General features: G+C 45.4%; 1 protein-coding gene across 1 annotated transcript in view; it reads left to right on the top strand.

The window, feature by feature from the left end:
• Tll2 (tolloid like 2) overlaps positions 1-16,140 on the top strand; it is a 117,953-nt gene that overhangs the window by 50,621 nt on the left and 51,192 nt on the right. The window contains 1 exon segment of the mRNA XM_028889409.2: positions 13,821-13,976. Within this exon segment, the coding sequence (XP_028745242.1) occupies positions 13,821-13,976 (156 nt within the window).

Raw genomic sequence — 16,140 nt, 5'->3', positions numbered from 1 at the left:
ATTTTTCTTTAAAATTATGGCAAAATTTGATAAATAACCCAAATCTAGCACTTTAACCATTTCAAAGTATACTGTCTAGTGGTAGTAGGTACATTGATAATGTGGTGCGACCTCTTCATCTGGTTCAGACCTTTATCATCAGTCCCAGAGGAGACCCTGTACCCATCAGCTGGTACCACCATGCCCTCAGACCCCAGCTTTTGGTGTCTTTTCTGAAGCCTGGAACTTACTGTGTCAGTGGCTGGGTCCGGCATGCGCACAGACAGCAGAGGACATGCGCGAGAAATGTTTCCTTTGGTGGAACGGATCTGCCTTGCTGTGGCTGGGGTTGGGGATTGGGTTGGGTATGGAAAGCTGTCTTGCTGTGGGGGAATTGGGTAAAAAATTGGGAATTGGGTAAAAGGTGTTTTGCTGTGGGGGTGGGGTATGGAAAGGCAGGATTTGTTGTTTGGGGAATCGCTAGAAAACTCTGTCTTCTAGGTTTGGCTTTTCTTATGTGATACTTGGCTTATGAGTTGAAGGCCTGAGAACAAAGATGCAAGACTTGGGAAACCATGTCTTTCAGAGAAGCAGAGAGTCCATGAGGCAAGAAAGGACAGTAGATCTGGGCTAGGGGGTGGGAGGCCATGTAGTCTAGAGTCTCTGACTGCCCAGGAGCAGTTGCTATTGCCCAGTCTAAAGCCTTCCAAGAAGCACTCCTATGGTGCCTCTATATAGGAAGGTTCAGAGGCCCAAGGACCAGCAGTCCTAAGAGTCGCTGGTAGTATCTGGACACATGTCAATTTTGGAAAAGTGTTTTCTGTTCTGAGCAGTGCTGGGATTAACTGCAGAGCAAAGGAATAATGTGTTTAAACTCTAGAATCCTGTGTTTTAAGAATGCCTCTGTAGGGACGAAATAGAAATCATTATTTCTTATGGTTTATGATTTTACTTCAATATTATTTTCTCATACATATGTAAATATTTAAAACTTCATACACATTCCTACAAATGGACACATGGCTTGATATCAGCATGTACTGTTCTTTAATATTGCCTTTCCCCTTATTTTGACTGTCTCCCTCACAGTCTCCTCTCTCTTCTTCCCAGATAATGACGTTGTCTTCACTTCCCTACATGTTTTTCTGAATGTGTTGTATAGCAGGCTTTTTCTTTTGGACCACCAACCAGCTCCTAAATCATGACACAGAGACTTACATGCTCAGCCTTAGCTTAACTCTTACTTTAATCTGTTTCTCTCTATCTACATTTGGGCTTTTTACTTCTCTCTCTTCCTTCCTTCCTTCCTTTCTTTCTTTTTTTTCTTTCTTTCTTTCTTTCTTTCTTTCTTTCTTTCTTTCTTTCTTTCTTTCTTTCTTTCCTTCCTTCCTTCCTTCCTTCCTTCCTTCCTTCCTTCCTTCCTTCCTTCACTGCTTCTTGTATCTGTCTGCCTGGCAGCTGAGGGGCATCTGGCCTGGGCATTGCCCTCTCTTTCTCCCTCATTCTCTCCTCCTTCTTCTCTTGAATAGATTTCTCCTCCTATTTATTCTCTTTGCCCGTCAGCCCTGCCTATCCCTCTCCTGCCTAGCTATTGGCTATTCAGCTTTTTATTAGACCAATCAGGTGCCTTAGGCAGGCAAGGTGAAACAGCAACACATCTTTACATAATTAAACAAATACAGCATAAACAAATGAAACACATCTTTACATTATTAACAAAGGCAGCAGAAATAAATGTAACACACCTTTACTCAGTTAAAGTAATTTTCTACAGCATAAACAAATATAACACATCTTTACATAGTTAAATATTCCACAACACATTTGGGTTAGCATAAGAACACATGAGGATATGTACATATATAAGCATGCACATCAATGTGTATGCACATATAGGTTTTGTCATTATTTTTTAAAATATAGGATTTTATTTTATACAAAATTTAATGCATCATGATTTGTCACTGATACATCATGGAAAACTCCTCCAAAGTTCTTGCGATTAATGATTAATTTATTCCTTTGAATAGTTGCAAAATATTCCTAGTATGGATAGACAGTTTATCCAGTTGTTCCTTATTGTTACCATCCACTCCACTTCCAGCTCTTGCAGTGTCTGTAACAAACACACCTGAACATATTACTTAGCATGATTTTAAAAGATTATTTCTTTTATTTTTAACTATGTGTATTCATGTGTGTCTCTGCGAGGGTATGGATCTATGGGTGCCCATGGAGATCAAAAGAGAGTGTTGGATCCTCTGGAGCTGAGAAGAAAGATGACAAGACTTGGGGAACTATGTGTCCCAGAGAAGGGGAGGGTCCATGAGTTAAGGAAAGACAGCAGATCTGGGGTACACGGGAGGCCATGTAGACCAGAACTGTGGACAGTTGTGAGCACCTGACCTGAAATGGACATTAGGAACCAAACTCGTGTCATAGCAAGAGCAGTATTCTTAACCGCTGAACCATCTCTCCAGCCCCACTTAGCATGTTTTTTAATAGATGTTGCAATATTGAGTGTCTCCAAGAATAACAATCCACGTTTCCATAGTAACTTACAAGGGTTATCCCTTTCCCGAGAGCCAGGTATTTTAAACCAATGAGCATTAGCTTATTATTACTTAGTTGGTGTTTCTCTCTGACTGCTGGAGGTTGTGAGCATCTTTTCCTGTGTTTGCTGGTAATCCGGGTGTGCACACTGGTAGTCACTTCTTTGTGTCCTTTGTTTATTTTCCCATTGGGTTGCTGGTCTCCTTCTTCAAGTTGCTTTCTTTTCCAGAGAAGCAGGTTCTTCACTTTCCCCCACCACGCTCTTTGAAGAGACTGCATTTGCTTTCATTGTACAGCCTGTGGCTGGGACCACGAACAGACAGTCCCCTTTAGATTCTTTTGGGGGGCGGGGGTCTGGGGCCGTAGTTAGTTGGTAGAGTGTTGTTTGCATAGCACGAATGAAGCCCTGGGTTTGGTTCCTAGCACCACGTAAATTAGATGTCATGGTGCAGGCTTGTGATCCCAACACTTGGGAGGTAGAGGCAAGAGAATCAGAAGTTCATCCTCAGCTACACAAAACCCTGTCTCAATAAAATCAAAACAAACAAAACATGCACTTTTCTGCTTTGCTTATTTGATATTTAAAAACAGTGTCTTTATTAATTTTTTGAAAATTTCATACAATGTGTTTTTATTTTTTCCCTCTTCCCCAACTCCTCCCAGATCCACACCACCTAACTTCATGCCCTCTCTCTCTCTCTCTCTCTCTCTCTCTCTCTCTCTCTCTCTCTCTCTCTCACCTATTGAGTCCAGTACGTTGCCCAATGACTCTTGGGTGTGGGGCCTGCTCTGAATTGTGGTCACACCCTTAAAGAAAACTCCCTCCCTCCCAGCAGCTATCAAATGCCAACAGCGTCTCAGCTAGGAGTGGGGCTCTGTGTCCCACCCCACACACTGGGATTTTGTCTGGCCTGAGATCATGCAGGTCTTATGCATGCTGCAACAATAGCTGTGAGTTCATATATGCCTCTGCCCTGTTGTATCCAGAAAACACGTTTCCTTATAGTCGTACACCTGCTTGGGTCCTTAAAGTGCTTCTACGTTCACTTCCACAATGATCCCTGAGCCTTGGGGTGGGGGCGGGGAGGAGTGTGATATAAATGTCCCATTTAGGGCTGAGCACTCAGAAGTCTTATTCTCTGCACATTGACCAGTTGTGGGTCTTTGTGTTAACTGCCATCTACTGCAAGAAGAAGTTTCTCTGACGCAGCTTGAGAGATGCACTAGTCTATGGATATAGCAACAACTCATTAGGAATTATTTTAATACTATGGCCTTGAGGGAAAATAACATTAGTAGATTCTTCCCTAGGAAATATTTTCTATCTAACAATAGGTTCTTGGTGCCAATAACAGTGCCAAGTATGGGTTCTAACTCATGGAGCTGGCCTTAAATTCAACCAGAAAATGGTTGGTTACTTCTGTAATATTCATGCCACTGTTGCACCAGTGCGCATATCTTGACAGAACAATAATTATTGTCGCTGACAAGGTTCTTATCTGGCTAAGGAAGACTGTGGATTACTATTCTCCCCTGGCAGCACTTTACAGTACCATGGAAGCTAGCCCCTCAGGATGAAGCTTTCAAGTTACTACCTGCTTGGTTTATCCATGTTTTATAATGCCAGTATATGGTGCCTTCAGCTTCTCAGGCTTCAGGCAAACTCAGGGACCCTTCATTTGGCTGTGGGCAAGCAGCACTCAGTGGTAAAGATGGAGCACAGAGCGTGGGCAAGCAGCTGGAGAGAGCTGTTGTCATAGCACCGAAATAGCATAGGTGCCATGTTGAGTTTTCTCTTCCCTGTTTATGCACATACAAAGCACCCTTGAACTTGGCTTCAGACAATGACATTTCATGATTCCAAGGAGTGACTGGACTCAGTGGGGTGCCTCTCCCCCTAATGTCAGCTGGGATCACTCACTTGACTGCATGCTGGCAGCTAGCTTGGGTTGGATGGTCTAGACAGCTTAGTTGCCCCTCTCCCCTTCAATGATCCAAGTCTACAGCAAAGTGGCTGGTTTATCAAGATGGGGAAAGCACAAGAGAACCACCCATTTTGGGCCTGGACCAGAACCCTAATAATACTATTTCTTCACATTTAACTCAAGCCAAATGTTCAAGCTTAAAGAGAGGGGAGTGGATTCCACTCAATGTGGACATTGGTATGAACTTACAAAGACCAGGGGACTTGCTGGTCCGCGTCGATCACTGTCATTACATCTCATGTTTTCATCAGTAATAGCATTGGGGTATTTGTGTTTACTAGTTTGGGGGGCATGAAAGTCATCCAGTTAAGGTGAGTCAGAAACACTTGGGTTTGAATCCCAGCTCAGCTTTTTAGTAGCTGTAACACTGGATACTTTAACTAATTCTTCATTTGAAGCTTGGAGGGAATTAGAATTATTCATTTATATAAAGTGCATATGTAGCTGGAAGTTTTTCTGTGTCCTGCTTAGCCCATGGTCAGGACAAATCTCTCACCTGCCAGTCCTGCAGCCCCTTGGACCCAAATAAATACACACACACACACACACACACACACACACACACACACACACACAGAGAGAGAGGCTTATATTAATAAAACTGCTTGGCTGTTAGCTCAGGCCTACCACTGTCTAGCTCTTACATTTCAACTCAGCCCATTTCTGTTAATCTATATGTCGCCACATTTTCCATGGCTTTACCTGTGTGCCATTACATGCTGCTACCTGGATGGCAGGCTGGCGTCTTCTCACTCAGCCTTCCTCTTACCAGCGTTCTCCTTGTCTGATTATCCCACCTATACTTCCTGCCTGGCTCTTGGCCAATCAGCTTTTTATTTATCAACCAATCAGAGCAACACATTCACAGCATACAGAACATCCCAAAGCATGCATAACCAAGACTCCCAAAGGTTAAGTGAAGCTCCGCTCTCCATTTTTTGTTTGTTTGTTTGTTTGTTTGTTTGTTTTGGAGATTGTCTCACTAGATTGGCCTTGACCTCAGGATACTCCTCCCTCTGCCTCCCCAAATGCTAGGATCCCAGGTGTGCATCACCTAGTTCAGCTTCCATCCACTTCTTTCTTCCCACCTTCCCCTCTAGGAATGACAATACCAGCACTGAGTGCATCATCTACCCCTGGACTGAGACTCCACAGCTGTTCCACAGCTGCACAGAGGACAGGAAGGAATAAGCCTCCTGCAGCCCATTAAAATTCTGAGTCTACTTGGGCTGCATACATGACCAGCACTGTGCAGATGCTAGAGTTTTTGAAGCAGGATGAAGATAACACTTTCCTCTTCCCTCTCATACACCCCTGAAGCCTGCTAGGTACACAGTGCTGCCCCTCAAATGACCCTGACTTATCTGAAAAAGTCAATGAATGTCAAGACTAGGTCAGCCTCTGTACTCTACATCACAGCTGCAGACAAGTAGGTCTTTAATCCAGGGGAGGAGCGAGACCCCGAAGTTGAAGTAAAGGCGGGTTAAGTCTGTCCCACTCTCCTTCCCATCCCATCCCTCTAGGACACTGCTGGATGCCTGCCTGGGGCACATCTTGTTTTCATTTGAATTGAAGATACGAAATGCCAACCCTAGATCTCTCTTTAATTGCAGCCCACCTGTTTTCCACAAATCCAGATGAGACTACCCTAGCAGAAAAGGGAAGCCAAGGGAAATTTCTGGGTTGGTTCTAGCAGAGGTTGTTTTCCTGGTACTATGTGGCTTCCTTTAGTCCTGAAGGTGGGAATTTGTGCCTGCAGCTTTGCACTGGATTTCTAGGCCACTCACTCAACATTCCCATAAAGCCTTGATCAGAGCAGCCCCTTGTCAGAAATTGAGAGTTTAGCATATACTCAAGTCTGTAATGCTGTGTGTGTGTGTGTGTGTGTGTGTGTGTGTGTGTGTGTGTGTGTGTGTACGCAACTGCTGCTAAAATGCATCTTTGCCTAGCTGAGTAGAGCCTGATATCTAGAACCACATTCATAAGAGAATATGGTCCTTTGCCTTTTGGGACCAAACTGTAAAGCCTTTGTTCCAATGTGAAGAAAAGTAGAAGCTGTTTGCACCCCAAAACAAGGATCCCACAGACATCAGCATTCCAGAATGCCATTCCATACCTGAATCCCTGAGTGTCACATCTGTGTGTCCAGGTACACCTACAGAGCCTGACTAACATCGGGCCCCCATTTTACAGGCGATCTCCGAAGCTCTGTACAGTTCTTCTTCACCTCAGAGATTGACAGTCTCCATCTGGTTCCATGCTTACCCCACAGCCATGCTGCAGGAAGTAGTCAGGCTCGGAGGGAAGTTTGTGCAGAGCCACACTGGGAATCAACGGCTGTGTTTATCTTGAACATTTATCTTAAATTCACTGCCCCTAAAACTCTTAATCTCAGCCTTTGAGCTTTATCAATGGTTTCCAAACTCCACTGAGCTTTGTCCTCAAGAGGAGCTTTCAAAACTGCAGGTGCCTGGACTCCAGGCCTGTTGGGTCACAGTTTCAGGGCAAGGGCAGATAGCTGTAATTTTTTTTTCCCCAACAGCTTTCTCAGTGTTTCTAAAGTGCACCCAGGTTTGAGAGCCACAGTGTAAGATAATTTACAGCTTCCTTTTCAGCAAGGAACTGCTCTCGAGTCTTCCAAATGGTCGGCAAGATGTGGCTCTGGCCGTTACCTGTGGGGTGAGAGTTTTGCAGATATCTGTACACTCAGGGTGTTTACTTCTAGTGTGTGAGTTACCACTTGCCTAATGTAAAAATTACAGCAAAGATGCTTGAGAAGTTCGGTCAGTCGTGGCTTGTTTATGGCATGGCTGTGCCTTCAGCTGGAAATGAAATATTGAATAGCAATGGCCGATTCATTCTTTCAGAGGACATGTCACTCCCAGAGCCAGGGAATTTAAATGGCCTGCATCCCCCCCACCCCACTGCACCCCCAGTGTGTTAAATCCTTTCAGATGCCCCTGAGCTCCTCTTGAAATGCAGAGCTCTTGGCCATAATAAATAATTACATCCTTCTATTTGGACTCTGGTTCCAGATAGTAGTAATCCAAGAAAATCCAATAATGACAGTTGCATTAAGATCCCTCTTCCAGGCTAAGCAGAACATCTGTTTAGACATATTTTTAATCGGCAAATGCTTCCTGTGTTGAGTCCTCGGCAAATTAAATTTCTCACTGGACCGAGGGGGAAGCTGTCATTCAATAAGCCATCTCTGGAAATTACACCCCAGTCTGCTTCCAGGTGCACTTAAGATTTTCCCATGCTGACTTGGCCACATAAAACCGGCCCTTACAATGCTGGGTCACGTGTCCATATAGCACAGCTTGTCCAGGCAACATGGGATGCCTCAGCGCTCGTCCCTCGAATGGAGAAGTATTTTTGCCCAAGTCTCCAAAGGAGAATTGGCAGCAGAGGAAAATTAAGGGACTTGTTGAAAACCATATGGGATATGAATAACAAACTTCCACTTGCTACATCTCTCTGCCTGTGATTACTTAAGACAGGATGAGTCTCAGGATGTGAACATTAAGGGTTTTGCTGCTGCCAACCTTTTGGAGAGGTTTCCGCCACAGAACTGTTTGGACTCTTGGGCTGTTTATTTTTAGAATGGCTTGTCTATTTGTTAATTCATTCATTCAAAATACAGAAATATTGAATGCTGCCACCCTCTAGGCACTGTGCAGGCATCTAAAAGAGAGCAACAAAGAAGCCAGCCAGCCACAGTTCTTGCCCTCATGAGGCTTCCGGTCGGCTGGGCCATTTCAAATCTTGAAACAATTAATTCTAGGGCTGGATAGCAAAGTAGGATATGGGTAGGGGCTGTGTAGACAGCCTGGTGGACAGTGTGAAGTGGGGAAGGGAGACCCTGCAGCCTGGCTGTGGAGGGAGGTGCCCCAGTGGGTTGCAGCCAAGCAGTAGATGGCCCCATTCACTGTCACCACATTCAGGTCTTTCCATTTTAAAACGAACAAACAAATTAGACTCCAGGTATAGTGACACATGCCTATAGTCCCACCACTCAGGACACAGAGGCAGGAGGATTGCTACAAGTCCAGGGTCAGCTTGGGCTATAGAGAAAGACCCTGTCTTAAAAAAAAAATTGTTGCCTGGTAGTGGTGGCGTATGTCTTTGATCCCAACACTCAGGGAGGCAGAGGCAGGTGGATCTCTGTGAGTTCAAGGCCAGCCTGGTCTACAGAATGAGTTCTAGGACAGCCAGGACTACACAGAAAAACCCTATCTCAAAAAACAAAAAAAAAAAAAAAAAATTGTTATGTGAAATCTTTGGAGTTTTCAAGAGTTGGCTTCCAAAGTGAGATGATTTTTTTTTTTTTTTAAACACAGTGTGCGCCAAAAGTGTCCAGGCCAAACAAAACACATCTGTGGGTTGAGCTGATCCCAAGATTGCAAGTGTGCGACTTCTGTTCTAGAAATTCGAGCAGTAAAACAGTTTCGGGTTTAAAATGTACTCTATAGCAATTTCTAGGTGTGGAAATAGGGTCAGGGAACTTAAAGGAAGGAAGCTGCGTACCGTGTGTGTGCCGTGCTCCGTCCACCCCGGAAGCAGTGCGGTGCCAGGTTCAAAGGGCAGAAGGTGAGCCGGCTGATGAGAAGAGACCAGGGAATGTAAATGCCCAGAAGGTTCCGATGCTGAGGAGACTGTTTAGGCCAGGAAGCTGAACCGTGACTTGGGGGTCAGGCTGCTGTGTTAACACCAGTGGGACGCCACTGTAGGCTCAGGAGTGTGTGCCCTTCGTAGTATGTGAAGCGGGCAGTGGTGAGTGAACGAAATCCCACACAACACAGAGGTCCTTCAAGAGCTCAGAGGATCAGAATGAAAGCTCGTTGTCTGTCCCAGGCTTGAACCGGAGGAGAGTCTCAATCACAAAGTTTGGTCCTCATCCAGGGGTGGTTTTCAGTCTCCCTGCATGTGCACCCTGTAATTGAGAAATTGATGTAAGAATTCACACGAGACCCCCTAAAATTTCAAGAGTCCTGAAAAAATACAAAGCAAGCCCAGAGCCAGGATCCACAACATACAGCACCCATGAAGGAGACCCCAAACCTGTGTACCTATGGCCAGTGCTAAATGGACTCGGTAGGCCTTTTAATGTGTGTGTATGTGTGTAAAACAACAGTAATTCCAGAAAAGCAGTCATGAGTTTGGGAGGACCTGGGAGCGGGGTGGGGAAGAGGAAGAGCAGAGACCTTGTAAATAGAGTACTCATATATTCAATTCTCAGAGATTTTTAAATTGAAAAAATGGCTAGCCTAGAAACAATCCTAAAACACTAGAAACACAGGAAGTTAATCAATGAAGGATAAGTCAGAAGACAACAGAGTAGAGAATTCACTCCAAGAATATGACCATGAGAAGGAATTTTAATAAGCTTGACTAAAATGAGGAGGAAGCCAAAGGAAGAATTTAAAACAGAGGGTGAAAAAAAGGATATTGTTACAAAGAAGCTACGTTTGAAGACGCACTGACTAGGTCTTCAGTAGATGATAGCTCCATCTATCGATGCAGACGTAAGGTGAAAGGTGTGGCGAATAGAAATGAAGAGACAATTAGTGAAATGGAAAATGGATCTCAGGACACCATGCAAGTTTAAGCACTCAGAGAAAGATACAAAATGTGAAGACACAAACCAAACCAAACCAAAAAACAAACAAACAAAAAGGTGCAGAGAGATGGAGGTTTGAATGATCACGTCTAATAGGTAATCAATAGGAATTCTGGAAAGTCAGAGACTGGGAAGAGACAAAACTAACGAGGCTAGAATGCGGTGAAAAATACTGTCAACTTAGGTTTCTAAAATGTCCCAGCTAATCATTGTTTTTAAAAGAGGGGGATAAAGCATTTACGGATAAAGACTGAGAAATGTTATTATCCTCATGAAAGAACAATTAAACTCATTAAAGAATGCGATCCCAGGCCGGAGAAGGTGAAGGGGCCAATGAACAGGAAATTGGAAGGCGTTTGTCTCATAAACATACTAAGTGCTGCTAACAGAGACTGACTGGGGATTTTAGAGCGTGTAAACAGCAACCAGCAAACGTGGAGTCTGGAGTGGCTTTAAGAGTCTCAGGCTGAAACTTGGGGCTCTGGTTTCTTTAGACAAATATTCTAGTCCACTCATTTTTTATTCTTCGCTCAGTTGTGTATGATTATTAAAATTGAAAACCAATGTCAGTGAACAGAAAAAAGAGTTAGGGAAAATAAAAAAGTAAGTACAGAGAGTTTTCTTAATCTAATTAAAAGCAAGAAAAAGACTGAAAGAAAGACAAAAAAAAAAAAAAGAAAGCTGGTGAGAGGAGGAAATCAGCGTGGGCCTATTAATTACACCAGAAAGAGCTGGACACTTGCTGTCAAGAAGAGATGCACTGCAGGGTGGTGGTGGTGGTGGCGGCGGCGGCGGCGGCAGTCGCACACCTTTGATCCCAGCACTCGGGAGGCAGAGCCAGGCAGATCTCTGAGTTCGAGGCCAGTCTGGGCCACAGAGTGAGTTCTAGGAAAGGCACAAAGCTACACAGAGAAACCCTGTCTCAGAGAGAGAGAGAGAGAGAGAGAGAGAGAGAGAGAGAGAGAGAGAGAGAGAGAGAGAGAAGAGATGTACCTAAAACCAATTAAGCTTATGTGCAAAAAATGTCAATGAAACAGGAATAACTCTGGGCTGGAGAGATGTCTCAGTGATCATGAGTGCTTCCTGCTCTCCCAGAGGACCCTCCAGTTCCATTTCTAAGAGCACATGTCAGGTGCACATCATCAATTGTAATCCAGCTTCAGGAAAGCCAGTGTCCTCTCTGGTCTCTGTTGGCACTCACATGTACATATGGCATGCACTCTCTTGCACATATATACATAAATAAAAATACACCTCAGCCTTATGAATAGGAGTCAGAGAGATGGCTCATTGGGTGAGATATCTGCCACTGATCTGAAAACCTGAATTTCATTCCCAGGACCCACCTGGTGGGAAGAGACCACCAGCTCCAGTAGGTTGTCCTCTGACCTTCACCCACATGGCATGGCATGCATCCCTGCACACACACACACACACACACACACACACACACACACACACAGAGAGAGAGAGAGAGAGAGAGAGAGAGAGAGAGAGAGAATAGAAGAAAATTTAATAATATGAAAGATTTTTCTGTTTTAGCTTGCTGATATACATATATGGTTAAATGTTAAACAAGCTTGCAACCCAAAACAAATCTTACTTGGTTATGTGTATAGTTCTCTTTCTTTGCTGGTGTGGACATGACATGGTGTAGCTGCTGTGGGAAGCAGCCTGGTAGTTCCTAAAAAGGTTAAATAGCGCCATGCGATTCGGCATTCCACATCCAGAGCATGCTCAGCAGGGTGGAGATCTGTGCCCACCAAAGCAAATGTGCACATGATTTATAACAACCCAAAGTGGAGATGAGTCAGATGTTTAACCAAAGAATTGATAAGCTAAATGTGGTCTACCCCTACGGTGAAATACCACTGAGCCACAAAATAGGATGAGAAACTGATTCGTGCTGTAACTGTGGATGAACCTTGAAATAAGCCAGAAGAAAGGGGCAGCAGAGTCAGAAGGCTGCTGTGGCCCGATTTTGCTCATATGGAGTGACCAGAACAGTCACAGCCACAGAAGCCCAGCAGATCATGGGATGGCAAAGCAGAGGGAGGGACCGGAAGTGACTGTGAATGGGGACAGGGTTTGCTTTTCAGTGATGACAAACCCATGCAGTTAGACAGTGGGGTAAATATGCTAACACCCATGGAGTTGTACACTATGACAGGGAACGCTGTGGTGGTGAATTATATCTCACTTTTAAGGAAAAAAAAAAGAAACATGAAAAATGCAAAGAGAAGGAAGTAACTAAATAAATGAAATAAAGGAAGGTGAAAAAGTGAATTTTTAATAGCTGTTTTTTAGGAGAAAATGTAAGAACTGGGGAAATTCTCCAAGTAGGAGTAAGGAGGAGTTTTAAGCAAGCTCACTGGATGGCGCTATGGAGGTCCAGCATGGTGTGGATTTAGTCAGGGAATCCCAGCTTGAGCATTCTGCCCCCAAATCTTTACTATTTTGGGGGGCCCTTTTTGGACTCAGAACCTTTTAAATTATATATATATATGAGTGGAGTGAGGTGAGGTGGGGTGGGTGGGTGAGGTGGGGTGGGTGGGTGAGGTGGGGTGGGTGGTTGAGTGGGTGGGTGGGAGGGTGGATGGGTAGGTGGGGTAGGTAGATGGATGGATGGATGAGGTGCGGTGGATGGGTGGGTGAGGTTGGGTGGATGGGTGGGTGGAGTAGGTAGATGGGTGGGTGAGGTGGGGTGGGGTGGGTGGGTGAGGTGGGTGAGGTGGGGTGGGTGGATGAGTGGGTGGGGTAGGTAGATGGGTGGGTGAGGTGAGTGAGGTGGGGTGGGTGGATGGGTGGGTGGGGTAGGTAGATGGGTGGGTGAGGTGGGGGGGGGTGGGTGGGTGGGTGGGTGGGTGGGTGGGTGAGGTGGGGTGGGTGGGGGTGAGGTGGTGGTGGGTGGGTGGGTAGGTGATGGTGGGTGAGGTGGGGTGGGGTGGTAGTGGGTGGGTGAGGTGGGTGGGGGGGGTGGGTAGGTGCACTGAGTGCAGTGCCCTGGCAGGACAGGAGAGGATGTTGACTCCCCTGGAGCCACTTGACTTGGGTGCTGGGAACTGAACTCAAGTCTGCAACTCAATTCAGTATGTGCTGTTAACCACTGAGCTACCTCCCCAGCCCTGGACTCAGCAACAAACTCCATTTGTTTCCTTCATGTTTCATTTAAGGGCCCAGACATCACTGAGACCTGGAAGATTTTAGGAGGCTCTGTTTTTCCAGTAATCATTTTACAAAGACTCTACTCTCACCCGCTGCCAGGATCACAAACTGGTTAGCTTTTCCCAAATTATTTCAAAGTCTGTGACAGACATTCTTAGGTCAGGGCTAAGGACTGAGTCTGCTTGCTCTCCCTGTTGTGTGGTGTGCTGGCCCCACAGAGGGTTCAGAGTTATCTGGGCCCTCTTCATTCTAAATCTCCGTGGAGGAGAGGCTTTTTCAGGACCCCAAACAAGCCAGACTCTCTGTGGTCAGAAGCCCAGGGTCTCTACACATATTCTTCCCTGGGTCTGAAACATTACTTCCCAGGGTCCTAAAAAGCCTTTGTGGGTGAAATGCTCCCTAGGACACAGGTTTCCCACCCCTTGTGGCAATTTACCATCAGCAGAACTTTAAGTTTAGGTGTAACTTACAGAAGACTTTGTGGCACAGTAACCGATCCGTTGACTGTATTGCAGATGGCAAGGATGATGTCACCTTTTTGCCTGGCCTTGGGACCTCAGACACCACAGCTAAGACCTTCTCTGCCCGGGTCCGAAGAGCCACAACATCAAGGACAGAGCGGATATGGCCTGGAGGGGTCATTCCTTACGTCATCGGAGGGAACTTCACTGGTCAGTAGCCCTAGATGTGACCCCATTGGAGCCAGGGAATCCTCCTAGGAGGGACTCTGGGAATGAGCAGCTGCTGGGACCACGACAGTCCCACCAGCTAAGGTTCCTTTGTAGCCGTGTAGCCTGGCCCACCAGGTCTCTGCCGGGGCTGTGACTGCAGAGGTCACCCTGTTCTGAAGGCTTGGAGCAGAGAGGGGATTCTTACAGTTTAGCCTTAAATGGCTGCAGGGCCTCTGCAGTAAGCAGGAGGAAGACAGGCGTGGAGCTGTCCATGGTGGCTCCCCGGCCTCAGCCTGGATTAGCAGCATGGACCTGGTAGTCCTTGGGCACAGGAGCAATGCTCCATGTGGTAACCAGGGGCTGCCTAGGTATCATAGTATCACACAATGTGGTATGGCTTCCTGGTCTGTATCCTGGCTCTACCTCACAATCACTTACCATCTCTGTCTACAGTTCGCTGTTCTGAGTGGGGATGGTGCTAGAGAATGAAATGAGTTAATACCGATAAGAACTTAAGACTTGTGCTCAGTGCATCCTGGTATTGTCTTTGGGCTATGTAAATCACCTAGACTGAGGCTGAGGCTGCTGCTTCTGGCCTCGGGCCCTCCCTGCAGAGCCCTGCCTCCTTTTCTTTCCTCTTTCCTCCTTGCTCAGAGCCTCACCAGCCACCGTCTTGTTACAGGGCCTGCCCATCTCCAGCTCTTCAGCACACTTATTCTGCCTTTCCGTCCCTGAGGCACAACCCCAGATCTTTGCCTGGCTGGCTTCTGATCAAGTGATACACCCACAGACAATCCCACTGACTCCTCACCACCCCTGCCAGCTGTTCAGTGTCCCAGCTCCCTCTGTAACCTTAACATCATTCATCAAGACCCAAAGTTTCTTCATTTCTATTTGTGTTTACTGGTCTCTGCCCAAGCTCTGAGGGATCAGGGAGTAGTACCCCTTTTCTTTCCTATATGTCCAGCACCTAGGACAGTGCCTGGTTTAGAGGCTGGATCCCCCAAATCTGCCTACAGCAAGCTCACACTACATCACTGGCCGGATGCCTGAACAAAAAGCCCCATTGAGTGAGTGGCCCAGCCTCTTAGTGCCTTTATTAGTTGGGCTACTGTGGCTTCTATAAGAGGTGGCTGGTGGAGGCAGATGGCCCAATGACTTGCCACAGCCACTGAGAACTCTGAATGAGCAAGTTAGCAGCAGATTGGCAGACCTGAGAGAGGATGAACAGAGTCTGGGAGAGGTGGGGACTTTCCTGGGCTACCCTTCTGCTCTGCTTGGTGACAGCACTCCAGCTTCCAAGTACTTAATCAGGGACTGCCATAAGAAAATGGAGAAGCCTTCTCCCTGTCATCCAGACTGTCTGACAGAGAAAGTCACACACTCAGAGATTAAAAAGTATCCCTATGAGCAGCTGCCACTGCTCTTTGGTACACACATACACTGCGCTCTTTCTGGTCCAGAGTGCTCTGTGTTCTTCTGACCAACAATTTATATTACCTTCATCAACATGAGCTAATTTTTTATATTAAAATATTTTGTATAGGACTTCATGTGATTATATAATTAGTAGGATTGCTATTTTGATAAGTGCTTGAGCTACAAATAATGTGAAATTTAGTATTTCAAGGTGTCGAATAAATAGACAGCCAAGTTATGTGCATTATTTTTGAGAGACAATATAACACTATACCCACATTATATTCTAGACTATGGTGGGAATTTTCCTCATTTTAATCTATCATCTATCTATCTATCTATCTATCTATCTATCTATCTATCTATCTATCTATCTATCTTGCATCATTCTAAACTCAGGGCTCTGCTCCATCACCCTTTGTACTTCTCAATTATTTGTTTCTAGAAACTTCTCATTGCTTCTAGCAAAGTTAAAATATTTTTTGTTCTGATATCTTGATAGATATTGGAGAATGCTTATTGAGTTTGCATGACTGTCAGCTTGGGGTTTTATTATTCAATAACTTTCCAATCAAGGAATTCTGAAGACAGAGTCAGAAAAAGTATGAAATTCACCTGCTTTCAAAGTCCTTACAGGAAATCAAGACTGAATAACCCAGAAAACACTGAAACACCTTCAAAGTGCATAGATGTGTGTGTGTGTGTGTGCAAAGAAAATTATAGAGTGCACAGGAGCACTCTCCTG

This window comes from Peromyscus leucopus, chromosome 1 (assembly GCF_004664715.2).
Source record: "Peromyscus leucopus breed LL Stock chromosome 1, UCI_PerLeu_2.1, whole genome shotgun sequence".
NCBI classification, from domain to species: domain Eukaryota; kingdom Metazoa; phylum Chordata; class Mammalia; order Rodentia; family Cricetidae; genus Peromyscus; species Peromyscus leucopus.
This window is presented reverse-complemented; position numbering and strand designations above follow the sequence as displayed.